The 25,713-nt window shown below is 42.1% G+C and overlaps 3 protein-coding genes across 4 annotated transcripts; 2 read left to right on the top strand and 1 right to left on the bottom strand.

The window, feature by feature from the left end:
• Positions 1-1,144: 1,144 nt before the first annotated feature.
• eif2d (eukaryotic translation initiation factor 2D) lies at positions 1,145-8,694 on the bottom strand. Of its 2 annotated transcripts, none has more exons than XM_028993677.1 (15): positions 8,435-8,694; positions 7,503-7,693; positions 7,323-7,406; positions 7,116-7,206; positions 6,855-6,962; positions 5,011-5,300; positions 4,342-4,459; positions 4,150-4,195; positions 3,467-3,573; positions 2,814-2,990; positions 2,641-2,730; positions 2,465-2,560; positions 2,270-2,390; positions 1,720-1,894; positions 1,145-1,395 (listed from the first exon to the last, which is right to left on the bottom strand). In XM_028993677.1, the coding sequence occupies exons 1-15, from the start codon at positions 8,488-8,490 to the stop codon at positions 1,325-1,327; spliced, it is 1,821 nt and encodes a 606-aa protein (XP_028849510.1). In that variant the 5' UTR covers positions 8,491-8,694; the 3' UTR covers positions 1,145-1,324. The 2 variants fall into 2 exon arrangements, with proteins under 2 accessions (XP_028849510.1, XP_028849511.1); XM_028993678.1 differs by having other exon boundaries at positions 2,835-2,990; positions 8,435-8,692.
• A 578-nt stretch (positions 8,695-9,272) lies between these two features.
• On the top strand, positions 9,273-14,257 carry LOC114798126 (MAP kinase-activated protein kinase 2-like). The gene is made up of 10 exons (XM_028993548.1): positions 9,273-9,847; positions 11,315-11,454; positions 11,881-11,945; positions 12,064-12,143; positions 12,322-12,448; positions 12,617-12,692; positions 12,801-12,925; positions 13,052-13,137; positions 13,472-13,552; positions 13,664-14,257. The coding sequence occupies exons 1-10, from the start codon at positions 9,665-9,667 to the stop codon at positions 13,787-13,789; spliced, it is 1,089 nt and encodes a 362-aa protein (XP_028849381.1). The 5' UTR covers positions 9,273-9,664; the 3' UTR covers positions 13,790-14,257.
• Positions 14,258-16,854: 2,597 nt separating this feature from the next.
• fmodb (fibromodulin b) lies at positions 16,855-19,879 on the top strand. The gene is made up of 3 exons (XM_028994329.1): positions 16,855-16,904; positions 17,728-18,666; positions 19,243-19,879. The coding sequence occupies exons 1-3, from the start codon at positions 16,862-16,864 to the stop codon at positions 19,392-19,394; spliced, it is 1,134 nt and encodes a 377-aa protein (XP_028850162.1). The 5' UTR covers positions 16,855-16,861; the 3' UTR covers positions 19,395-19,879.
• The last annotated feature ends 5,834 nt before the right edge of the window (positions 19,880-25,713 follow it).

Below are 25,713 nucleotides of genomic sequence, written 5' to 3'. Positions count from 1 at the left end.
CACACAGATGCAGAAGTACACAGAGTTGTTTTGATGATGAAAAACTGACAGCACTTTCCCATTCAGCAGGTGGAAATAAGCATTTTGAAAAAAGTATTAAAAGAACAGAGAGTAACGAATGTAAACTCATTTACAGGCTAGAGCTTAACCAGAGATTAAAGTGCATTTTGGTGCTCTGTGAGTGCTGGGCTGTCATTACAGTCATAGATCTCAGAATGCAGTATTTCACAATGGCAGAGATGCTACGTGAACTTTTTAATACTTTGGATGAAGCACCTGTAATGCAAAACAACTGGATGCAAATTGAGAGAATCTTCAATACAATTGCACCCAATTTCTTCTGTCATGATCCAGTAGATGGCATAATCCAGTAATGGCATAAGCTCATAAACAAATGCTCTTCTGGTTTTACAACAGTCAAATGACAATAATTACCACTGCCATGAGTTCTATTTTACCATCAAATTGTTAATCCCAGTATTCCATTTTAGGATGGAATAAGTGTGAGTTTGCAGTCAATTTTAGACACACACTAGATGTAGACAAAATGCTACATCTAATATGTGGAATAAAAAGGATCCTAAGCCTTGGTGGTAACTAATGTATAACATAGAACACCAACAGGTCAAAACACACTCAATCGCTTATCATAAACACGTATTCCCGATCACAGCGGCAGCTGCAGGAGCCCATTCTGGGACTTTAGACGCAGGGCGGGGCATCAGCCAACAGTAGGGTGTACATGCACCGTGTTACAACACAAAACAATGAAGCCAATGTTAAGGAATTCTCATTGGACAATTAATGCTCTAAACCAATAGTTCTTATAACTGGTCTGAAAAAAAAACAATCCCACTCCAGTGTAAGCCCCTTACTGAAAACATAGGTGTGATGTGATTATATGTAAAGGGACGTTATCCTCATCTAGTGGTGACAAAGGATATGCCCATGGCTGTATTCCATTCTTCAGTGTACATAAATTGAATTGCCTGCTTCCTGTCCAGGGAATGCAAAATAAAGGGACCTTCATCAACAAAACTGTCAAGCCAGGTTAACAAACTTGGATGCTGCTGAAATGTAACCAGTGATATACGCCTCACCACCATTTTTCCGCCCTCCAACAAGGGACACAAACTGCAGGCAGTAATTTCACAAAAGATATATGCTTTATTGAACATGATGTAATGTGCTTCACTGACAGATTTTAGTCTTAAAATGAATACACAAATGCATGAAGATTTCACACTGCAGTGGATGTTGGTGGGTTTCTTCAGTATTGTACAGGCCTATATAGTAGCAGCAGCATGGAACTAAAATGTTGCCTCTATTTCTTTTTCCCGGGCTTCTGGGCTTTCTCGAGTCCCTGAATATACTTGCGAGGGAGGTGGTATTCATCTGTATGAAAGAGGAAGATATAATGAATGAGGGAAAATATTTCCATGTTACTGCTAAATATTTGTTTCACATGCCCCATGTTTCACATGTCAGATTAAGCTTCATATTAACTATATAGTTACAATATTTTGACTGCTCTAAAAACAACATTATGTTCAGAAACTAGTACTAGTGGTCAAGATTTACTCTTGTCTGCAGACTAGTTTCAGAAGTGGTCAATGTGATAACTGATTAAGATAAACTATGTTACTGACAATATGTGTTCCTGACTAAACCTGTTCATATTTACATACTATGATTGGAGGCAAAGGGACCAACGCATACCTAGAAGCAGCTTGCCCACTTGCTGGATCTGGTTTCCCTGAACCTGTACCAGGACACGGTCTTTGGAGCCAGGGACATCATGAAGCACGGTGCTAGCCTGGACCCGATGCTGCAAGGCAGCTGCGACAGCTGCTGGGTCCAACCCAAACACCTCCAGGTTCTTTATTATGGTTACCTGAGACAGATACAGTATGCTTAACTATGCTATAGATGGCTCCATAACAAACAGTCATTATTCATTCATCTCAAAATAAATGACATTACAGTAAATGTCCATGTAAGACCACATGGAAAGGAAAAATATGCGAAAGAAGTTTAAAATATCTCAAAAGAATTATAAATTAGCTGAATAACTGAATTATCTGTATATTATCAAACTCATAAATAGTCAATAAGGGAAGAGGTGGGGGACTTTAATGTGTTTAATGAGCTGGTTTAATTTATACTGAAAATGATATTTTTCAGTATAAGGCATTATATTTTACCCTGAAGTCAAAATACAAGACAAGAAAGCACAAAAATGTAATTTACATTAAATGAAGGTTTGTACCTTTTTATTGGATCCCCTAGAGGACACAGAGATGTCTATGGGGTCCACCTGACCTTTCTTCACAACTGCTGGATGACCTGGATACTGGAGCTGGTGATGGGGTTGCATCTTGCACAGAGTCCTGCAGCCCAATGAGGTGGTTATCAAACACCATTCTACCTCATCCCTGAGGAGGCAATTTAACACAGAGTGTACCTGCTGAAGAGGTCATCCCATTTAAGCTTCTCCACCTCCTGGTACTCTGATTTCTCCAGCAGGCAGTCACACAGAATGGGATTAACACAGATAAAACTGTGCGGGAAAAAATGTGTTTTAGGAATATGAATGAAAGAAAAATAACTAATGATTTAGATAATCTTCTCCTCACTGACTTCTTGTTGTGTTCGTCAACAAGGTCATTATTCTTGACATATTCCGTAATGATGGTTCTCACTTCTGGGGCTGGCAAAACTGCTCCTTTCCTGAGAAGAGCAAGAGACCACCACTACAAGCATAGCTATGCTGTGTGCAATATTCGTGCAAAAAACAAGATGAAAACACGCACAAAACTACAGACAATACACACTTCTTCTTGGCATCCAGGAAAATTGGCTCTAATTTTGCAGTGACCCCATACAGAGCTGTGATCTCGGGGGGTTGGTATGGAGCCTCACACGGTCCTCCCACCTCCGCCGGAGTCTCCACCATCCCACAGTCCTCCGGGGCGGTGAAGGAGCGCAATCTGCAAAAAATAAAAGGGTGTCATAGTAAAAGTTGGGCAGGGACATAAAATATGTGTTTGGCCTTATGTAATAATTAATTCGGGAACACTTATACAACCATCTAAATAAGCACTCGCCCCTCACACACTGCTGTAACTGGAGCTGAGGGAAAAGGGACGCAGAGAGGAGGCAAACTGGAAGAAAAGTAAGAAAAACTCTCTCACATGCAATTTTACTCGCTGTTTACTATGCCGTTGAACAGCTATATATGTTCATTCATAAACTGTTCTGTTCAGAAATGAAAATAAGATACAAGCGGAGCTCCTTACAAGCTGCCCGGTGTAGTGTTTAACTCAACTGAAGTAAATCACAAACTGTGGGCTGATCACATAACACAGCATGTCTTAAATGAAACACAAGACTGTACCATGGGATATCTGTACCGTCGCAACCCAAGTTTATGCCAATGTTTTTCCCCACATGTCTTGGCACTTACTCTGGGTTCTTCCAGTCCACGTTCACAATACTCTCCACTCCTTTGCTCAGCTCCTTCACCTGCACCAGACTGTGCTCCTTCTGCATGCACTGCAGGAACTTAGACAGCTGGAAGTACCAAAAATTAATATGATTAAACAATGGGGCAAATGTTTGGCAGCCATCCATTGTGCAAGTTGTCCCACTTAGAGAGAGGTCTGTAATTTTCATCATAGGTACATTTCAACTGCGAGACAGGATGTAAAAAAGAAAATACATGAAATCCCATTGTATGATTTTAGCACCTACAAACCAGCAAGAATTCTGGCCTCACATACCTGCTACGTCTTTAAGACGCTTTTCTATCCTTCAATTGTTACCTGTGTTAATGGCACCTACATAAATGTCACTTGTCCACATCTTCAAACAGTCAGACTCCAACCTCCACTATGGCCAAGTCCAGAGAGCTGTCTAATGACTCCAGGAACAAGATTGTATACCTGCATAAGACTGGGCCAAGCCAATCGGCAAGCAGCTTGGTGAGAAGAGACCAACTGATGGAGCAAATATTAGAAAATGGAGTGTACCTATGATCCAAATTATAACAACTTGCACAATCAGTGGCTGCCAAATACTTATTTGCCCCACTGTATATCATATTATAAAGCACCAATTTAAATTTTTTATATTAAGAGATTACTGTACCTTTTTATAGCTGGACTTTTTAATGTCCAGTTGCTTTCCACTGGGACTTAAAAAAAAAAATTATTCAAATGAAAACATATCAATGAAACAGTCTATGTGGCAGAAACAAGGCCAGTTCTGTGTGTGTGTGTGTGTGTGTGTGTGTGTGTGTGTGTGTGTGTGTGTGTGTGTGTGTGTGTGTGTGTGTCACACCAGCACGACACCATGTGGTTGCGAAGGAAAGTGCTGGTCAGCAGGGGGAGCTCTGATTTCTTCACTCTTGTTTTCAATGCATGCAGGAAGCACTGCAGCAGCAAAGCATCCATCTGCTCTGTAGAAAAGGGGAACAGACATTTAGCCCAAAACCACCCTGTCATCCCCAAATTAGCATTTAGTCCAGAACATCTGTGCTTCCTCAGCAAATACCACACCTTCAACTTGTCTTCTTTGCTTATGTTGGTAAAACCACAGGTCGACCACTCCTAGCATGGGAACAATGAGTAATTTCTTCCCTCTGTACAACCTGTCTGACTGTGAATATATTCTCAGAATTCTTCAGAGATGGTTTTGTAACCCTTTCCAGTATGATGATTTTGCATAATCTGGCATGGTAAAATTTTTTGCAACTTTCTACAATTTTGGTGCTATCTTTATGATGAAGGACCTTTGACAATGAAATCTGTTCAGTCATCAGGGGGCAGCTTCCTGTAGCTTGCAACCCTTCACTCTAGGGCATCATATAGTAATGTCTCTGTTCTCACCTGGATTTAACACATTTGGTGTTGGTGTTACTAAACATCTATTACATTAATTATTTGCCATATATTCATAAATATATTGTAAATGGGTATAAAACCTATTTTGACCCCTTGAGGAGATTACCTTGAGGAGATTTGGAGTCTTGTTCCTCCTCTTCACGTTCCTCCTTCCCTGTCTCTTGCCGCTCCTCTTCATTCTCGCTCTCCTCCAGGATGGGCTCCTGCAGGCCTGGACATGCTGGGTCCCCCTCAGGTCCAGAACAGGACCCAGTTTCACCGTTCTGCTTCTGCCGTTCCTCTCCCACTTCGTCATCCTCTCCTCCTACCTCCACGCCTTCACCTCCCTCTCCCTCCATCAGCTCCTTGTCAACAGTTGCGGGGAGAGGAGGAGGAACACTCTTATCACCCGAGGACCTGCAAGAATGACAGATTGAGTCCTCTGGCTCGGAAAAACGTTGACTTCATAGCATCCAGACCCGCACTGCCAGACTCAGCGTGTGTGTGTGTGTGTGTGTGTGTGTGTGTGTGTGTGTGTGTGTGTGTGTAAATAAAGTTGGGGGAACATGAGCCTAGAGATTTCATTATGGGTAATGACGATACATTGTTATCTGTATATGACAATAAATCTTGAAACAGGTGTTTTAAACCAGTACCATCTAAGCCAGTCTGGAGGGGCAAAAAATGGATTACATAGCTGTTTAACGAACACCCGCAACCAAATTTTTACATTTACATTTACAGCATTTATCAAATTAGCCACTGCTGTGCATAAAATAAAAACTGCACTATCGAACAGTGTCTACTGCTACTGTGTAATGTTGTGTAGGTTCAGTGTGTCTTACTATTATTTTGTATAGTTTTATATGTTCCTTAAATTTCGCCCTGTAACCCTTATTTATTGTCATAAGTCCCATCCTATTGTTGGTCTCTTCTAGCTCTTGCATTTTCCAAAAAAAAAAAAGGGCGGTGGTGGCCTAGCAGTTAAGGAAGCGGCCCCATAATCAGAAGGAAACATTTTGTTGTGTCACTGTGTGCTATGCTGCAGTATTTCACAATGACAATAACTTGAATTTCACTTTCCTGCAATCGCCTGCAATTGTGGCATTAGAATTTCACTCTGTAAGAATGGACATCACGGGAGCCTGCTTTTGCCTTGCATAACAGATGTCTGCAGGGGGAGGTGTGACATTTCTGTGTCGATGGTTGTGCATGAAGATTCGACACCTCTGTTTTACATGTCTTTTGTCTGACAGTTACGTGTGACGTATCAGCCATCAGGACAGCCCACCCTCTTTGTCTTCCCCAAATGGGAGGCACCGGGGGGCGTGACATCAGAAACAACAGGTTCTGATTGGTCAGTGACAACTTCCTGTAGGCCAGTGACAACTTCCTGTAGGCCAGGGTGATAAAAGTCTGCTCACATGTTGAAAAAGAAGCTCTGAGCTTTCTTGCTCAGGGGGTTTTCCATCGGAAGCCGGAAGGCTTCTGAGCCTTTTTCTCCCCCTCTCTTTCTCTTCTCCCTCTTTACTCTTTCTTCTCATTTTTATTTTCTCTGTAACCTTGGTACCATTTTACATTCAATATTCACATGTAACTACAATAATTATTTACCGGTGTTAATAAATTAGAAACTGTTCATTTTTAACCTCTACTGTGCCATGCCTCTTTCTGCCAGGTAACATCAAGTTGGAGTGGTTGAATACAGTGCTTTGTGTGGAGGGAGAAAGAGTTTTTTCTACACACTCTTATTCTCCTCTCCCACACCACATGGTCTTTTTACAACTCTATTACATGTAATCATTCAAATACAAGCAACAATAACACAATCTGAACTGAACAACTGAACTCTCGAACTGAACAAAATCTTAAGAACACTGATCTGGTTATGATCTACCACTGCAAAATCTAATACTTCAGATTCTGTGTATTGTCAGCCAGTTTAAAGGTATGTACAGGTACACTGCTCACCACAGGTGATCCATGTACGTGTGCAAGATGTTCACTCCTTTTCCCTTCATGCCACTGCTCATCATGTCCTCACTCGACATAGTAACAGTTCCCACAGCAACAGGCGCCCTGGAACCAGCAGTCATTTAAAGGTTCTGTTATTGAATTCCTACAATTAAACACAATGTACTCACCAAAGATTCTACTTTCAAAGAAACATCATGTTCAGTTTGTGCGACTGTATCACATAGCATCATGTTATGTTAGGATATGTTATTTCACCTGTTTGAAACCAAAGTGACAGCACAACAGTCACCCCGAGCCACTTCTGGGAGTCCACTGGGAGGCACAACCACACCAGGGAGCATGAGGTCTGAGGAAAAGTTTTTTTAAAGGCAAAAACAAAGGTCAGCAGCATCTAAAGCAAGACTCACTTCAAATTAAAACACAGGTTGTTGTAATGATATTAATAATTTTCACAAAGCTCACCGGCTCCCCCGACCAATTTCTGCAGAACTGCAGGCCATGTTACAAATGCTGGTAACATATCAGGATATTTCCAAAGGGTGTAAACTATAAAAAAAAAAAAAAGCTTTTTCTACACATGCAGAGCAAACAAAAACGTTAAAATTAGAATTCTGGATTTAATGATGAATGCGACTGCCCTACCTGTGGGATAGATGTGTTTGTCCAGCTGGAAGCAGACAGGGTTTTTATGCAAAATGTACAAAGTGACAGCATCTCCTTTATGAGTGTAAATCTTAACCACGTTCAGTTCGTCTTTGTTTGGGATGAGCTCTGACAAGTCATCAGCTGAGAGTGAGGGAAATGCAGCCAAAATGTCGGCTCTCAGCTTCCGCCTGCAGTATGAGACAGAGAGAGCGATCAGTGGTATGACAACACCACGATACTGTCATAATGATATTTATCAGAATTTCCACTAAAACCCTCTCTGTACAGCCAAACAAGACACTTAAAACAAGGGGACTCATTACAAAAGGGTTAAAACACTAAAAAAAATAGTATAGTATGTCCGATATAAACCAACGTAACATTTAAACTGCTTACTTAACCCCACTTCATCTTTATAATTAGTTCTTAATAAAACTCCAATATTGTCCCTATTGTACGTCGCTTTGTATTAAAGCGTCTGGCAAATGAAACGTAATATTAATAAATGTACTGTCGCACCACAGTGATTTTCACAACGCATGAAAAAATGACATAAAAATAATAATAATAATGAAAAAGTGCTGAATTTGGGGAAGTTTGACTTTGGAATACACGAGGAGGTGACATAATGCATGCACAAAGACATAATGTTCGACAGGAAAGCAAATAATAATTTGTGCCATTTGATGGTGGCGATTCCATGAATGCTCATCTCCAGAGCACTGGCTCTGCATCATAACTGCGTGAATATTGCAATCACAGCAACGTAATAATAACGTTACGTGAGGTCTTCAGGAATTACTGTCATGCACGAGGTGATGATCGTTATTATCATGTCGAGTACATTACATGTGACAAGCACAAGAAGGAAAAAAAAACTGAACGCATGACACAGTGTGGTGGGAAGGAGCGGATCGCTCGGGTCCCACCTGTCGGATCCTTTCATCGCCGTGTTGGATTTCACACGAAAGGCTTTGGCGAACATTCCTGCAGGACGTCAGGGTTTCATCCGACTGGTACCTTCACCCGACGCCGAGGTCGCATATGGCACGGATAACTTTTCAATGGAGCCCTACTCTGTAGAGGCTGCGCTTGCGGTGCGACACAAAATATGTCCGTGCAGGAAACAGTGGAATTATAAAAGGGGGTCCGGACTTTACTGAACGTTTCCTGAAAAATACGTTTGAGAAATCGTAAATGGTGAAATTTAAAAACACATATAGTAAAAAAGAAATTACTAGATCTGAAGACAACTGTAACTGCCTCATTTGTATTTCTAGATGTATTAGAAATTCAGTATCCGCTCTTAATCTGTCAAAAAAATAAATTATTGGCATTATCGTGCTGAGAAAAAAGCAACCAAAGAATAAATTCATGAATAAAGTTGTTACAGGTGTTTGTTACGTCTGAGTTTCTCGTCCAATATCTGGCATAAACAATCCAGTAACGATGCTATTAAGGTGTGAAAACAGCCCGGTAATAAACTATTTAATAAACTATTAGAGAGAATTAGAGTTGGCAGTGGGACTAAAGTAGTAATAATGTTCTTTTTTATTTGAAAAACAAAGAAAAATGTTTCTACGTCGTTTGAAATCATTCATTAATAACATTTGAAGTGTACAATCTGTAATAAGAAATTGTTTCCTTCATTTTGGGGTTTGGTAGGAAATCAGTAGTGTTGAACATTTGTAATATTAGCATGGGGCGCTTTTATGATTTTTTTTTTATTACATTCTTAACACGTGGTTTTGGTTTTATGATGTCGGAAGTGACGGCGCCAGCCCGACTCGGTCACCGACTGGACGGACGCGGGCGGACCGGACAGTACGTAGCCGGAGAGCCTCGGTCGACCGGCGCGTCAAGCCCTCCCGAATCCGCGCGGACTTAAGATGTAGCCGTGGGGAGCGTGTTTTTAATCACCGACACGTTTTAACGAGCTCAGAAGACGCCGATCAGGTTACAAGACGTCGGGGTGGCAAACACCCGGAACTAGAAGGTGGTGGTGGGGGGGATGTCGAACTAGGAAGGGAGGTTTAAGAGCGAAAAAAGTTTATGCCGCTCGCTCGCTCGCAGCCTAAACGGCATGCCGCTGAACGGGCGGCTCCTTTAGTTCATCGGATCGGCCAAGAATCGCAGACGCTTCTCCTCTGAGCGCCGTCATGCTGTCGAACGCGCAGAACCAGAACCAGCCGGCGTTCCCCCAGCCCAAGCCCGGCCTGGCGGTGAGGAAGAACGCCATCACGGACGAGTATAAGGTGACGGGTCATGTGCTCGGCCTGGGCATCAACGGCAAGGTGCTGGAGATATTTCGCAAGAGCGGCGGCGAGAAGTGCGCGCTGAAGGTAAGGCTTCGTGACGTCACGGCGGCGCGAGCTCCGCGGCGCTGGTGACGTAGTGCGCCAAACAGCGTTCGGACGAGTGGGCCCCGGTGGGCGCACAGTGGTGCGCTTTGTCGACGCGAGCGTGCGGCGGATTCTCGAGGAGTGCCCACGGGCCGAAGAATGCGTGTGAAAAGTCGCCCCAGTGTGTTCCGTAATTTTACGCGCTGCCGTGGCAATTCCCTGCGTGCACTGTGCAGATGTGCTGTTAAATGCTGATGCCGGTCTCTGTTGCCTGACCTCTAGTTGACCTTTGCTGCGGTGAGGGCAGCTGGTCACTGACCAAGCAAGGCTGCCTACAGGAGGGGTCGAGCCGGGTCGGGAGACTTCTGGCCTTTTCCACAGATTGGGACCTCAACCAACCCTCAAAGCTGATCTAATCTGATCCCTGCACAGATATCCTCCATATACTGGGAAAAAAAATACTGTAAAGAGAAGGTATTGTTTGTTGCTGTGATAGACAGCGTAGCACACGGTGACACAAGGAAATGTGTCCTCTGCTTTTAACCCCTCACCCTTGGTGAGCAGTGGGCCTTGCTCCAGGGGACCTCAGTGGTTTGGGATTTGAACCCGCAACCCTTTGGGTGGCAGTCCGCTTCCTTCCCAGCAGGCTTGGGACCGGCACCAAGAAATACGCTTTCGTGCATAAACCCATGAGTAATTATGGAGTACCATGGTGGCCATTCATTGCTTTGAAAGCTTGGCTTCAGATTGGATGAGACCAGCTCCTCTCTGAAAAGGAATCTGTAGAGTGGGAACTTTCCTCTTCACTTCCAGACCCGTTGGGGATCCTCATCCTCGGCGTAACTCCCCTAAGCCTCTTAGCACAAGCGGGAGAGGGATGTGGCTGTTGCTAAAAGTAGACAGAGCCTGGACGAGTGTGTTCTGGGGATTATCAGGGTTCGGCAGAGCTACAGGAAACATGGCCCGGGGTGGGCGTATCCAGCATTTGTCAAACGCTATTGGCATAGGGCGGTCGTGACAGTCGTGTTTGGGTGTCAGTTTTGTGTACTCTCAACAGATCATGCAGGGCCCTGCATGGAGGTTTGGGCTGGTCTTTCAGGGCTGTCCTCTTCTGTTCCTGTGTCGGCACAGGCTGCTGCTAGCTGGTCAGGAAATATCTATAGCACAATACATGTCACATATAGTGTTCGTTAAATTAAAAGTTGAACACATGTATTTGACTGTAGGTGTGAGGACCTGTGAGTAAGAACACCAGAAGCTTTAGGCTGGGTCATCCTGCTCTGAAGCCGGAAGTTCCTGATTCCGAGCTAAATGGCATCGAAGCTTTAGCTGCACTGAGAGGTTTAATATCATTCGCCCAGGCAGAGCTTAAGAGGATTCATTCTGCCTGTTTGATTTCCTGATGTGTCTGAAAGTCACATTAAGTCATCATGTTCCCAGTAACCTAACCCCCTGTGTCTCTCTCAGATGTTGCAGGATTGTCCCAAGGCCCGTAGAGAAGTGGAGCTGCACTACAAAGCCTCCTCTTGTCCCCACATTGTGGACATCAAAGACGTTTATGAAAACCTCTACCAGGGCAAGAAATGTCTCCTCATCGTGATGGAGTGGTGGGTGTTTCCAGAAATGCTTTCTGTTCACTTTCACTAGTAAACCACTTTTATCCAAATATCTTGACATTTATTTATGATATAAAAAGCAGAACTTGAATATGATTAATATTATTTATATTACTTAGCAAAATCGATAAATATTTAGACAATTTAATTTATGGCATGTAGTGGACACCCTTACAAACAGTGTCTCAGGGTAAAGTCTCAGGAGCAATAAAATTAAGCAGGGTTTGAACCTGTGACTTTGTGGTCATGTGGTTCATCTGGGAAGTGGTGGCCTAGCAAGTAAGGAAGCATTTCGTTGTGAGCAGTATTGCACAACGATCACTTCGCTTTCACATAATGAGTGTGCTATTGCGACCCTATCTGACCAATCATGTGGCTGGAAAAAAAGCCTTTGAACCCAAAACATTTTAATTGCAGTATGGATGGTGGTGAACTGTTCAGTCGCATCCAAGAGAGAGGAGACCAGGGATTCACCGAGAGAGGTAGAGCACCGGCTCACTTTCACACACATGCCCACTTCCTTCTCTCCCCATTACATTTTGCATATGTGTGCGTGGATATGACTGTACAACAATTTTCTGTGTTTGTATACATGCACAGAGGCATCAGAGATCATGAGGAATATTGGAGAAGCAATCCAGTACTTGCACTCCATCAACATCGCACACAGAGACATCAAGGTATTCAGTCCACCGTATCGTACCAGAATCATATTGGTGTGCATCTCTGTGTGCGTTTCATGTCTGCTGCTGTTACATTGCACATGTCAATTGAAAAGTGAGTACACACAACTTTGATCTGTTCCCATGGTGACCTTTATCTGCTCATTTTTCTTCTTCCTGCACTGGTAAATGTTAGCCCGAGAACCTTCTGTATACATCCAAAAGGTCGGACGCCATCCTCAAACTCACAGACTTTGGGTTTGCCAAAGAAACAACTGCACACAACTCCCTGGCAACTCCCTGCTATACGCCTTACTACGTAGGTAAGAAGACCTGTGTGTGTGTGTGTGTGTGTGTGTGTGTGTGTGTGTGTGACATTCACATTATGTTCAATCCATGACCTTTTAAACATCAAATGTGCAACATGATCATTTGCATTTTTAACATGCTAGATCAATAATTAACATTAATGGTTCTTTTCCATATTGCAGCCCCAGAGGTCCTTGGCCCGGAGAAATATGATAAGTCATGTGATATGTGGTCCCTGGGAGTCATTATGTACATACTGTAAGGGAGAGATTTCTGCAGCTGCCTTTGCTAACTACTGCCACCTATAGGAGCTATACAGCGCTATATTGTTTACAACGTTCTGTTGTCGTCCTGCTTTGCCTGCAGTCTTTGTGGATACCCACCTTTCTACTCCAACCATGGCCTGGCCATGTCCCCGGGCATGAAAAAGCGGATTAGAAATGGTCAATATGAATTTCCCAACCCTGAGTGGTCTGACGTATCAGAGGAAGGTAATTACTGTTTACTAATTACAGATTGTTTTAAGTGTCCTTCTCAAATCGGTAAGAGAAGATTTAGTTGGTAGATTGCCCAATATGCATCTGCAACTAACATTGCCCCATTCTCTTAAACTGCAGCAAAGCACCTGATCAAGCACTTGCTAAAGACCGAGCCCAATCAGAGGATGGCCATCACTGAGTTTATGAACCACCCCTGGATCAATGTAAACCCTCACTTGCACAATGCAATTTTGATAAAGCATCAACTAAGCATTGTTACGCTGTTAATTAAGCATTTTAAAAACCTAATTGGACCTAAAGTTCACATAGTCCTTAACCATTTACTTTGTTATTAGTGATTAACAGTGTTACACTATAATACAGATTTTTATTGTAAAATAAATATTATGTAATGAACATCTTATTAGAACTGACACTTATACACATCATGCATGCTTAATACTGTTAAATAAAATACTGTATTTTTTAATGACTTCAAAGTGTCTTGTTTGTCACTGTGTGTTCGTGGATTTATGTGTATGAATGTTTGTTACACAGCAATCAATGGAGGTTCCCCAGACCCCTCTCCACACGAGCAGAGTTCTGAACGAAGAGAAAGACGTTTGGGAGAATGTGAAGGTAAGACCCATACTGAAATACACTCCTGTGCACAGCAATTTTGGGGCATTGTAGTCACACAACAGTGGCACATCTCTCTGTCTGACCGACCTTTGAACTGTTTCCCTCCAGGAGGAATTGACCAGCGCACTGAACACAATGAGAGTGGACTATGACCAGATCAAAATTAAGACCATAGAGGATTCCTCGAACCCTCTTCTGGCCAAACGACGGAAAAAGGCCAAAACAGGGCTGTGACAAACTCACACATGTGCATGATCTTAGCAAGAGACTGTAGAGCCAGTGCATCGTCGATTGTACATGGCTTGTGATAAGAGACGTAAGAGTCCTACACTATATTGAGCAATAAACCTCACACGTTACAAATGACATGTTTCACATAGAAAAAAGAAAAAGTGTTCACTTGACTCTTAAATCTGTTTGATCTGTTCTGTTGTCAGTTTGTCCATGTTCACTCAAAAAAATTTTCTATGCCTGATTGCAGTATTTCTCTTGAGAAATAACAAAAAAAGGTATGTTCACTACAGGCCTTGATCACGCTCTCAGCTTATACCTAGTCTGAGTATCTTCGTGTTGACAACATTTTCCTGTATTCAGTTTTATTTCTCTTTTTCTACCTGCTCTCACCTGGAGAGATCAACAGTATCTGTAGGAATGTGCCACATCCAGATGCCTAAATAAATACAGATTTATTTTAAAAAATAATAATCCTGTGTGATTGTATAAATAAAAATGAGCTGGGCCATGGTGAAATGAGAGGTAAAATGAGAAAGAAACACAGGGCACAAACAGAAGTAAATGAGCAAAAGTTGAAGGTGAAACTGCCTGGAATGAAACCGAAAATGAGGAAGCAGAAAAAAAAGAACCGGCCAAAGGGAAAAAGCGAGACAGCGGGAAGAAACGTGGCTGTGGTGGTGACGTTGGTGACGGCTGGTTGTTAACAGGGCTGATTAGCTGCCTCACCCCACCACATTAAACAGACAAGGCCCACATGGTTTTCTTTATATTTTAATAGGCACCAGACGTCATAATTATGTTAAACTCACATAATATACCTTCTATATGTCATAAAATGGAAGTTATAGATGCTAATTGTAGCTTTTTTATTACATGAGGGTGTTGATCTAAATCAAACCTACATTGTCAGAAATAGGAGTACAGTCTGTTCTGGGGGTATAATAGACAAGAATAAAAGTATTGAATCACTGAATAAAAGAAAGGATAACATTGTGATGGCAAGATGGCTGGGTCATAGCATTTCCAAAACTGCTGGTCAAAAAAAAAATCATGAGCAACAGAGGCCAGTGCCAGCTAACCCATGTTGTCTGATCCAGTAGAAGAGCTACTATACTTCAGATTGCTGAAAAGGTTCATGTACGTCACAGTTTGGACACTGTCCATTACCCCAAACTAGCCTACAATTGGCATGACTGTGGAACAGAGATGATTTGAAGAAGGTGTCCTGGTCATGGCACCAGGAGGCACTATGTGAAGAAGGCAGGACAGTGGAGACAATGTAATGCTTTGAACAATATTTTGCCAGGAAACCTTGGGCTCTGTGTTCACGTTACAGACCGACCCACATAGCAACAATAGTTCAAGAATTGTTTGAGTATCAACAAGTTGATGGGACGTTTTGATGTGGCTTCCAAATTCTACAGATCCCAGTTCAATCAAGCATCTGTGGGATGTGCTGGAAAAACAAGCCCAATCCATGCAGACGCCACCTTGAAGGGCTTAAAGGATCTGCTACTGACAGGCGTTCATGCCTCAACAAGTCAGAGCTGCAGACTAATGTTGAAAGTGCCAGGACTTTCTGCTGAGGTGTTGCGAAGAATGAGGAGTTTTATTATTCACTAACACGTAACGAACCTCATTATCGATGACTGAAACAGATGCCCGCCTCTCACCACTAGATGATGCCATTCAAAACATACGACTTCAAATATCCACATTAAGCATGTTTCTGTACAGTATGACACCTGGAACAATAATGAGGTTGTACTGCTGTAGCTTTGGGCAACGCAATGGCATGGCCAGCATTTTGGATCCTTCGCCAGTGTATTATTAACACAATTTTACTGCAAACAGCACAAACACATACACACATGCACCCTGCTTGGTTTACAAGAACTGTCAGTGACCTCATTACACAATTCCTGCCACCTCAAATTAGCCAGGTACTCCATTAGTCGGTATGCTTAAGAGCTAGTTTTGCTTTCGTGTGGGAAAAGTTCCTTTTCACATAGCTCACCTCTGACACCCCATCAGGCTTGTGTCTTTATTGAGCCACATGTGGAACTTCTATGGGATTTAAGGACTATCATTTTCCTGGAAGACTTCAAAGAAGCGAGGAAAGACTGGTTTCGTGCATGTGTGTGCAAGAGTGAGACCATGAAAAAAAGGAGAAGGGTTCATGGGTTGATAGTAAAATTTAGTTAAGTTTTCTTGTTACATATATTTTGCTGTACAGTGAAAGTCATATGCAACAGCTGTAGGTGAGGGCACAATAGTGGGATATGAAAAGCAAAAATTAAAATGTTAACTGGACAAAGGAGGCATGATTTCACTATTCTAGATAACATTGCATTCATGTTGTAGCAATGGAGTAATAATGCACATTTGGAATAATATTCAACTACAGTAAAGATTTATAAAATAAAAAAGTCATGTAGCGAATCATACAGTAAATGTAGTACTGTATGTATTTTAAAACATTGAAATAAAGAGAATATTTGTTCCCTAATCCTTCTTGGTCATATTAATCTATAATGCATTTAAACAACTTGAGAACATTTGTGGGTCCGAGGCACAAAAACATCTGTAATATTTTAAAGCACTTTGGATGTATTGCTGAATTCAAAATAGTCAATAGAAGGTGTGTATTAATTAAGACAGGTTAAGTGTATTATGCTTTGCAGGAGTGATGCTTCAACCTGATGAAAACTCAAGTATATGTTTCACGTGTGCCAATATGCAAAGCACCACACAACTCATGTTCTGACAGATGTTCCTCCTCTCCGGGCCCATAAATGATCAGGAAGCCAGACCAAAATTATATTTCACCCTGACACACACACACAAAAAATGACACTTAAATATGCAGGTGTACCCAGCAGCCCCATGTGCAGATGGCTTTAATGCTAACATTGCTGCAGGACACTGACACTGAAAACTGCATGTACAATTGTGTGTGCATGTTTAGAGGTGTGTGTTTTTCATTGGGCGGTGTCTGGCTGCAGCTGGCAAAGTAAAAAAAAAAATCCCCCCAAACCCCTGAGTGTCCCTCACTTACGGAAATTCACCAACATGAGCAGACACAGAACTGCAGAGCAGTCCCCCAAACTGGCAGGTATGTAACAATTTTGAGTTTGACCAAACTGAATGAACTGAGTGATTCTTTGCACAAATGGAACTGCAAAGAATTTAGGCATTTTTGTCGAATTTCTATTTTTATTGTCTCCATATTACTCAGTCTTTTTTGGTGTATGATCAGTGGATGGCTGGAGAAATGTTTTTTTTTTTTTTAATGAAGCAGGTACTGATATGTGAACCTGCTTTTTTATGAGCATTTTATCTATACAACATTTCCCCAGTCATAAATTTTACCATTAAAATAAACTGACAGTAGTCAGTTCAGTAAAAGCCTGTCTGTTTTAAGCAGATGTTATTAATATATATTGTGTGTTGTGTCATTGTTTTGTGTGTGTCCAGAAAAGAAAAGTAAAAAAAAGTAAAGTGAAGTGAAACACTGCAGCACAGCATGGTGACACAACGAAATGTGTCCTCTGTTTTTAACCATCACCTTGGTGAACAGTGTGCAGCCATTACAGGCGCCCGGGGAGCAGTGTGTGGGGACGGTGCTTTGCTCAGTGGCACCTCAGCAGATCAGGATTCAAACCGGCACCTCTGCCCCAGTCTCTTTAACATTACAAAGATCTAACAACAAAGATGTTATGCAACCAAATAATGGCAGGTTTTTTTGTTATGTGATAATATCATGATAGTCGAAAACTGAGCAGTTTGCAGATCATAATGGTTTGTGTGGCTTTTGACCTTGGACTGCTTTGCACTGGGATGGATATGTAAAGTGATGTAAATTTCAGAGAATATTATTTTTTGAGTGTGTTGACTATGTCTTTGAAGCTGGTTGAAAGAGGTGTTTCTGTGTGCAGGCTTCATCTGGTGGGCTCTGCTACTTGTGCCAGTCATCCTGGTGCAGCCCTCCGTTTCTTACACTCATAACTCCTTATCCTGGCTTTCTTACCTGCGTAGTCGTGGGAACAGCTATGGCTACAGTCGCCTTCATGCTCAATACCAAGTGGGCCAGTGGGCCGATGGCAATGGGGAGGAAGGAGATTGCCCCCTGGAGTGCGACTGCCCATCCTTGTACCCTCGGGCAATGTATTGTCACAGCCGAAACCTGCAACATGTCCCATACGTGCCATCAAGGATGAAGTATGTGTACCTGCACAATAACCGCATAACCAGCATTCAGCAAGGTGTGTTTGATAATGCCACAGATCTTGTGTGGGTCATCTTGCATAAAAACCACCTCAGGTCGGACAAGATTGGCAAGAATGTATTCAGCAGGCTGAAGAGTCTGCAGAAGTTGTACCTGGACCACAACAATCTGACCAGTGTTCCCCAAAACTTACCAACATCACTTGTAGACCTACGTCTGAACAACAACAATATTTCCAAGCTCTCATATGGCTCCTTCCAGGGCATGCTTCACTTACAAACACTGCGCCTACAGAGAAACACCATTGAAGAAGTGGGTGGAGCTCTGAAGGGGCTCGAATCTCTGGCCTTGCTGGAGCTAGGTGGGAACCTGCTGAAAAAAGTGCCAGAAAGCCTTCCAGAAAAACTCCAACAACTGTATCTGGAGTATAATCACATTACAAGTGTTTCTGACAATTTCTTCAGCCAACGACCCAGCCTGCAGTTTGTACGTCTGTCCCACAACCAACTGACCAACAGCGGGATCCCGACCAACACCTTCAACGTCAGCAGCCTGGTGGAACTGGACTTGTCTCACAACCATCTGGAGAAGATTCCCACCATCAGCACCAGCCTGGAGAATCTCTACCTGCAAGCCAACCACATCAAAGGTGCAGTATTACCCTCCCTAAACCTGATCCTACGTGGGTTCCTCAACTTTTACCACCAAAAGAAGAAAAATATAAGTGAATAAACAGTTGACATTTGCATTGTTTCAATAACCTCAAAAACCTCCTCCTAAAGAGACATTTGAGCCAAACTAATTACAGCAGGGTTAAAACTGCCTTTTTGGTGTTGATCTGTGCCGTGGCACTGGGAATTCGAATCCCGGATTTGTGCTTCATGGCATTCTGTGGGAACATGAACTGTCAAGCGCAATTCTCACATGAGAGATGAGAATTATAACAACTCGGGTAAACACCTTTGCTGTCGGGTGAAAATTAATAGAGCAAATGTCATAAAGAACAAACCGAGGGAAAATGCCAGTAATATCGTTCCACAAAGATGAACTATATACTGGGTGGTCCATGAAATCTCAAGTGAAATGAATGAAAGAGTGGTAACAGTTAGCTTTAGCATCCTGTGCAGTAACCCCTTTGGGAATGAAACCATTCTGCCAACTGTTATAGAGATCATGTGAGACGGGTGTTCATCAATCTTTTAACGCTCTCTGTCACATCTTGTAGAATTCTCTGTGAAGAGTTTCTGCCGAGTGGTGGACGTGACCAACTACTCCCAGATCAGGGTGCTGCGGCTAGACGCCAACAAGATCAGAGCCAGCGATGTGCCACCCGAGGCTGTTCTGTGCCTTCGTCTGGCCACCGTCATAGACATTTAGCTGCCAACCCACTTCTGTGCTTCTGTTTCTGAGTAAATCTTCATGCTTCATGGATTGTGACCCAAATGAAATCTAGACAGTGGACTAAAATTAACAAGCCTTGATTAAGGAACACTAAGAGGCCATTTCCTTAGAAACAACAACTCTGATAAAGACAATAATTCAGTTGTCATGTACAGTTCATTTCAATCATTTTTTTAAGGGTTCAGCTTCAACTCCTTGGAGTAGCCAATGATTAAACTGGACTTGCAACATGCATGTTTTCTTATTCAGTTTGCTTTATGACCAAAAATAGCTTTTGTAATCCAGCTATGAAGCTCACCATGAGATTGCATGGGAGCCATCATATAGCTCCATCTGGAGGTGCTTCCTGATATGAATAATTTGAGTCATGCATCATCTATTTATTTCAATCTGATAACGCTTATGTTTATTGATCATCACTGGAAATCATATGTCCACCTCACGTATATGTACCTGATAAAGTGCCCAAGGTTGCTGTTTCTAATGAAGCGGCCACTCATATGTTAGTCATGGTACACTAAAGCTGGCACCTGGCTATTCTCATGGATGAATGGAACATGTTAACCAAGCAGCTAAGGATAGATTGCATGTAGTTGAATATGTGTTGAATAGGTTTAAATAATTTCCTTAGTAGCATTAGTGTGGATTGGAGATGAATATAATCTATGTATGGAAACGTTTGTTAGACATTGTTATGATTTATATGTATGTCTGTTTTCAGTATGTTACACTAACCCAACTTTGAAAAAGACAAATAAAAAGATAACAGGATCCCCAACCGGTCCCCAATAGAGAATCAGAAGCATTTTCTGAACTGAAAGATGCGTCAATGAAGGCCCATACTGCAGGATGAATGAGAACACTTCATCCCTTGGTGTCAGTGCCTAAAAAAATGTATGTTAAAAAGGAATGGAAAATGTTTTTTGCAGTGTTTGAACAGCAGAAATATGCATGTATTTAACACTGAAATTAATCTGACCACATAAAAAGTGAAATGTGTGCTTTTTGAAACAAAAGCAATTTTTTTAATTAACTTTAAAACTTTTTTTATTACTTTTTTTAGTGCCCCAACCATAGAGTAAAAGTAAGAATGTACATGCTGTGACATGCAGATACACAAATGTAAACATTGTGAATGGTAGCCTTTACTGCTGGAATGTAATTGCTGTTATTTACGACAAAGGCTGTAAAAACCCCTTGTTCTGTTTCATCTTGTCAGACATATTCTCTGTAAAACATCATATATCTAGAGCCACTGTACTAAATGGCCTAAGAATGAGCTTCCTTACAACCTCATTACTAAAAAAACCAAAAGGTGTCCTGTGTTGTCTTAAGCTTCAAATCATATATACCAATTACAGAATTCTAAATCATGCACCCTGGTTTGGAAGTTTGAAATACTACATTTTTATTTTTATTTTATTTTGATATCTGTGATGTCCACCAATGCGAACATTATATATTTAACATAGGCAAGATTTTTTATGCTAAATGCTTGTGTGACTCACTGTGTTTAAACCCTATTCTTTCTACACACTGTGACACTACACAAGTGATGCAGCTTATTGGAATCAACAGCTTACGATAAGATCACCAAAGGAGAAATGCACCAACAGAAAAGTCCCTCTAAGATTCATTAGGCTTTAAGGAAACATATACATACTAGACCTGAGCTTTGGACATCTGGGGAAAGTTTACAACAACAGCACAAGCTTTTCCGTTAATTATTGGTGTTGGATGTCTGTGACGGGACTCAACAGAGCAGAGATGAAATAGCAGCAAATCTCTTTGGCCCAGAATGTGTGGTCATTGTTCCCGGTTAACTGGTTTCATACCTGGGCTCTGTTCCAGAAAGTGGGCTTAGTGAAAACTCAGAGTGAGTTAACGAAAACGTCTGAGGGAGATACTATGACAACACACTCAGGGAAGTTAACCTCCCCCCGGCAGGTTTACTTGAACTAAACCCTACCTTTCCCCGAAACCTGACTGTAGGAAGTGTAAGTCATGGCGTGCCCCTTCCTTGAAGAGCCAGTAATCTCTGCAGAGCTCTCCGCCAGGATAGAGTGATTAGAGCGTGTTTGTTTAGACATTTATCATTTCCTGAAGATTTTCTATTTGAATGTTACCATTTTTCCAGACAAAATGGTAAAAATTGCAGTTGCAGTTAACAAACATCTCCTGTACTCATTTGGGGTGTTCCCAGGTCATAGGTCTACAAGATTCAGGCTGCATAGATGGCACTCACATTCCAAACATTGCTCCTTCTGTAAATGACCAGGAAGTCTTTCAACAGCATTAATGTACAGGTACATAGTTCACTGAAGCATTTTAACATATTCTTACATAAATTAACATATAATTACAATATAGCAGCAGATGCTAATTAGTGTTCTCTGTACTGTGAAGATCTCGTGTTATTCTGCCAACATTATCACCAATTGCAACTGGGACATTTGTACAAAAGTGAATCCTTCGATCTTAGGAAACACTTATACAGTAGAGCCCTATTTGCTTACCTCTTATCCCGACATGGGCCCACAGCAGCGGTATAACATGGCTCATTGTAGGACAGAGTTGGAATGACTAAAAAAAGGTGTGCAACATAACAGTGACGTGTTATTCTTTGCAACATTGCCACAATTAGAGGTGAACACTGTCCTTCAGAACCATGTAATGATCCAAACATCTTGACCCTCCCACTGATATACAAAATGGAAGAGCAGAAACATTATATATATACCTGAGTGAACTTTTAGTTCTTTACGACCCGCCACGCTCCCTTCGATCAATGGGTGCAGGGCCATCAATGGGTGCAACCCATCAACCTGAGTGAGCAGTGGGCAGCCATGACAGGTGCCTGGGGAGCAGTGTGTGGGGACGGTACTTTGCTCAGTGGCACCTCAGTGGCACCTTGGCGGATTGAGATTCGAACCGGCAACCTTCTGATTACAGGGCCGCTTCCTTAACCGCTAGGCCACCACTGCCCCCTTATTATTATGTTGTTCAAACACTTCAAATACTTCAATATCTCTGACCCACCCTTAACTGATATTCCAGCAGTAATGTGTATTTTGGTCTTTTTGATCTGCAGCTCCCTACTCTTAAACCTAACTGTGGTATGGATTGGGTTGTGGCTACCCAATTTGGACTGTGCATGCATGCGAATGGGTACTCCGAAAGCCACCATGGTACTGCCTAAACCTAACCCTACTCCTAAACCTGACCCTACTCAACACATGCACAGTCCAAAATGGGTTTCCGGTCCAAATCAGGTATGCACATGGGCACTGACATTCTGTTTCACTCTGCCTGAAATGCCAAGCAGTACTTGAAAGTGTAAGATGGGACGTCACAGGACCATGGCCTTTCTACGCTTTTGTTTTGCATAGCGGCCGTCTGTAAGAAGAGATGTCGTGGAGACATGACATTCCTGTGCCTTTGTTGTGCATGAAGATTCAACACCTCCGTTTTACATGTCTTTTGTCAGATGGCATTGCAACATTTGCTGGTCCTCCCCGAGCCAAACGTGTGAGGTGTCGGCCGTCGGGACCGCCCACTCTCTTTGTCTTCCCCAGACGGGAGGCACCGGGGGCGTGACGTCAGAAACAACAGGTTCTGATTGCTCTGTGACAGCTTCCTGTAGGCCAGGGGTATAAAGATCTGTTCACATGTGGGGAAGTGGCTTTACTTTCTTTCCCAGCTGCCTTTCCATCAAAATCGGATTTTCCGGTTTTCGAGTCTGCTCTATCCGCTGTTAATAAATTAGAAACTGTTCATTTTTTAACCTCTATTGTGCCATGCCTCTTTCTGCCAGGTAACATCAAGTTGGAGTGGTTTGAATACAGTGCTTTTGTGTGTAGAGAGAGTTTTTTTCTCTACTCACGTTTTTACAAAAGTACCCAGCTGTACAGCACCATCTACAGGAGTGGAGGCTATAGTCACACGCTGATACTCATCTCTTGCTAAAGAAAGAGCTCAACAGTGCCACCTGGTGGACTAAATCTGTATACAAAATATCGATATTTGATGTTGCTGTATTGATACAATATCACCAATTAAAATATATCAATATATAACCTCCATATTGTAAACCTCCCTATTGTAATGTGCTCAGATACTTTTAATAAAAGCTTACAGAAATAAAATAAATCATTTTATATTTGCTTACAAGTTCTCGACTGGTGTCCCTCAGGGCTTAATTGTCATGTCAAGTTAATTCATCATTTTTTTCTGAAGCACTTTAACAGAAGTTCCACTGCATCAAAGTGCGGTACAGGCATAAAAGGACATACAAATATACACAAGAAGTACAAAGTTAAATACATGGAAAGTAAAAGCTAACAAATAAAAATGGAGGATACATGAGTTTTAAATTTGGATTTCAGATCAGAGGTTGTAGCGGCAAGTTTAATGTCAAGTGGTAGCTGGTTCCACAGGCAGGCGCAGCAATTGCAAAGGCTCAATCACCCTTTTGCTTAAGGCAACATGTGGAGGAGGTCATTGCCATTCAATCTCGAGGATCTAGGAGTTGGCGGAAAATGGACAAGATCTATTATGTAGAGTCGGACTGAATTCTAAAAAGAACCCTCTTGGCCCTCTCCTGTTCTCTCTTTACACCAAATCTCTTGGTGAGGTCACATCATCCCATGGGTTATCCTATCACTGCTTTTCCGCCAAAACCTCTACTTGCCTGTCTGACATCTCATCCTGGATGGTAGCACAATGCCAGCAAAACTGAACTGCTATTCATCCCTGCTGATTCCTCCCCACAACAGGATCTTAAAATCTCCCTGAACAATACTTCAATCTCACCCTGTGCCACTTCATGCAACCTTGGAGTAACCATGGACAATTCCCTCTCCTACTCTTCTCACTTCTCTTGTTTATATAGATTCCTTCTCTTCAAAATTAGGATTCATCCATTTCTATCAACTCAGGCTACTCCTATATTTGTCCAAACTATGGTCATCTCCAAACTGGACTACTGTTATTCACTTCTGGCTGGTCTTCCTCTCTCGACCTCTTCAGCTAATCCAGAATTCTGCACATCCCACACCACTTCATTGCTATGTTCCCTCTACTTGCTTCTTGTAGCTGCCTGCATCAGGTTCAAAATATTGACGCTTGCCTACAAAGCCAAGGAAGGGTCAGTACCCTCCTACCTCAGATCTCTTATGACTCCTCACTCTGAACCTCTCCGATCTCTCCGAACCTCCAGCACTGCCCTACTGGCATCAACATCTCTCAAGGTTCCAAGAAAGCATTCATCTAGACTCTTCCTTGTCTTGGCTCCAAGGTGGTGGAAGGAAATTCCTAGAACCACTAGATGTTCACAGCTGGGTCATTAAAGATCTTCAAATGCAAACTGAAATCCTTCCTGTTTAGAACATTTTTAGATTAAAAGAGTTGTTTCGGACCACTTTTATAGTCATTATTTTAAAAAGAAAATGCGAACGGTATTTACAGATCGGGTCCTAGTGAACCAAACAAGGGTCTTCAGGGATGGATAGTTAAAGCACTTATCTAAGTCAATCTGGTTAAGAGCATCTGCCAAATGCTGCAAATGTAAATAATGTAGCCTCTAAATGAAATTGATTTACATTGGACAAACAGGCTAAGCTCTATGACCTATGATACAATTACACCTCTCCTGTTTAGAGACTATTTTCATTTTGACTTGTTCGGCCATGTATGGTTGGGGCCTGTTGGGTTGCACCTGCACACAACACACATATTATTTTATCAAATGTTAAAATTAACACTCAAGCATTGACTCTGTTGGCTATTTTTTGCCATACAAGTTCCCTTTCTTTTGCAGTTGAGGTTGTATTACAATTTTTTGTGCAAAATGTATTTGTGTGTGGGGACATGCTGTCATTATAATTTCTACTTCAAGCAATGTGAAATACACAGAACGAGCCTTCTTTCCCCCCGTCTCCATGGTGAATCACGTAATCTGTGTGAATCACTAATCAGGGCTTTATGTATCCTGGTGCGCAGGCTTAACTTGGGGTTAAAGCATCTCTGCGTTGATTGAAGTCATTTTTATTAGCCATTCCAAAGCTGAATACTCCAAGTTGGACCGCTTGGGTTTATTCGACCCTGAGTATTGTTTTCTTAAACCCACTTTCTGACACAGGGCCCTGATGCAATCCTCTGAGAACATGGAATCCCTTTGTCTTCCCTTTGTGCCTTTACTAAATGAGGCTTTTTTTTCTGTGACCACGGAGTTGAAGCTTCATATAAAGCCAAAAGATTTTTGACTTTTTAAGTCCCAGCAGGCTAATAACAGAAG

This window comes from Denticeps clupeoides, chromosome 10, assembly GCF_900700375.1.
Source record: "Denticeps clupeoides chromosome 10, fDenClu1.1, whole genome shotgun sequence".
Lineage (NCBI taxonomy): Eukaryota > Metazoa > Chordata > Actinopteri > Clupeiformes > Denticipitidae > Denticeps > Denticeps clupeoides.
This window is presented reverse-complemented; position numbering and strand designations above follow the sequence as displayed.

Bases quoted from the DNA above. Each gene is read 5' to 3' on its own strand.
- LOC114798126 (XM_028993548.1), top strand. From the start codon at position 9,665: ATGCTGTCGAACGCGCAGAACCAGAACCAGCCGGCGTTCCCCCAGCCC. The intron at 12,144-12,321 runs GTATTCAGTCCA...GGTAAATGTTAG, and splicing joins TCGCACACAGAGACATCAAG to CCCGAGAACCTTCTGTATAC. The intron at 12,449-12,616 runs GTAAGAAGACCT...TCCATATTGCAG, and splicing joins CTATACGCCTTACTACGTAG to CCCCAGAGGTCCTTGGCCCG.
- eif2d (XM_028993677.1), bottom strand. From the start codon at position 8,490: ATGTTCGCCAAAGCCTTTCGTGTGAAATCCAACACGGCGATGAAAGGA. The intron at 6,963-7,115 runs GTGAAATAACAT...TGCTGGTTCCAG, and splicing joins GTCACTTTGGTTTCAAACAG to GGCGCCTGTTGCTGTGGGAA. The intron at 3,574-4,149 runs GTACAGTAATCT...TGGTACTTCCAG, and splicing joins AAAAGTCCAGCTATAAAAAG to CTGTCTAAGTTCCTGCAGTG.
- fmodb (XM_028994329.1), top strand. From the start codon at position 16,862: ATGAGCAGACACAGAACTGCAGAGCAGTCCCCCAAACTGGCAG. The intron at 16,905-17,727 runs GTATGTAACAAT...TTCTGTGTGCAG, and splicing joins GCAGTCCCCCAAACTGGCAG to GCTTCATCTGGTGGGCTCTG. The intron at 18,667-19,242 runs GTGCAGTATTAC...CACATCTTGTAG, and splicing joins GCAAGCCAACCACATCAAAG to AATTCTCTGTGAAGAGTTTC.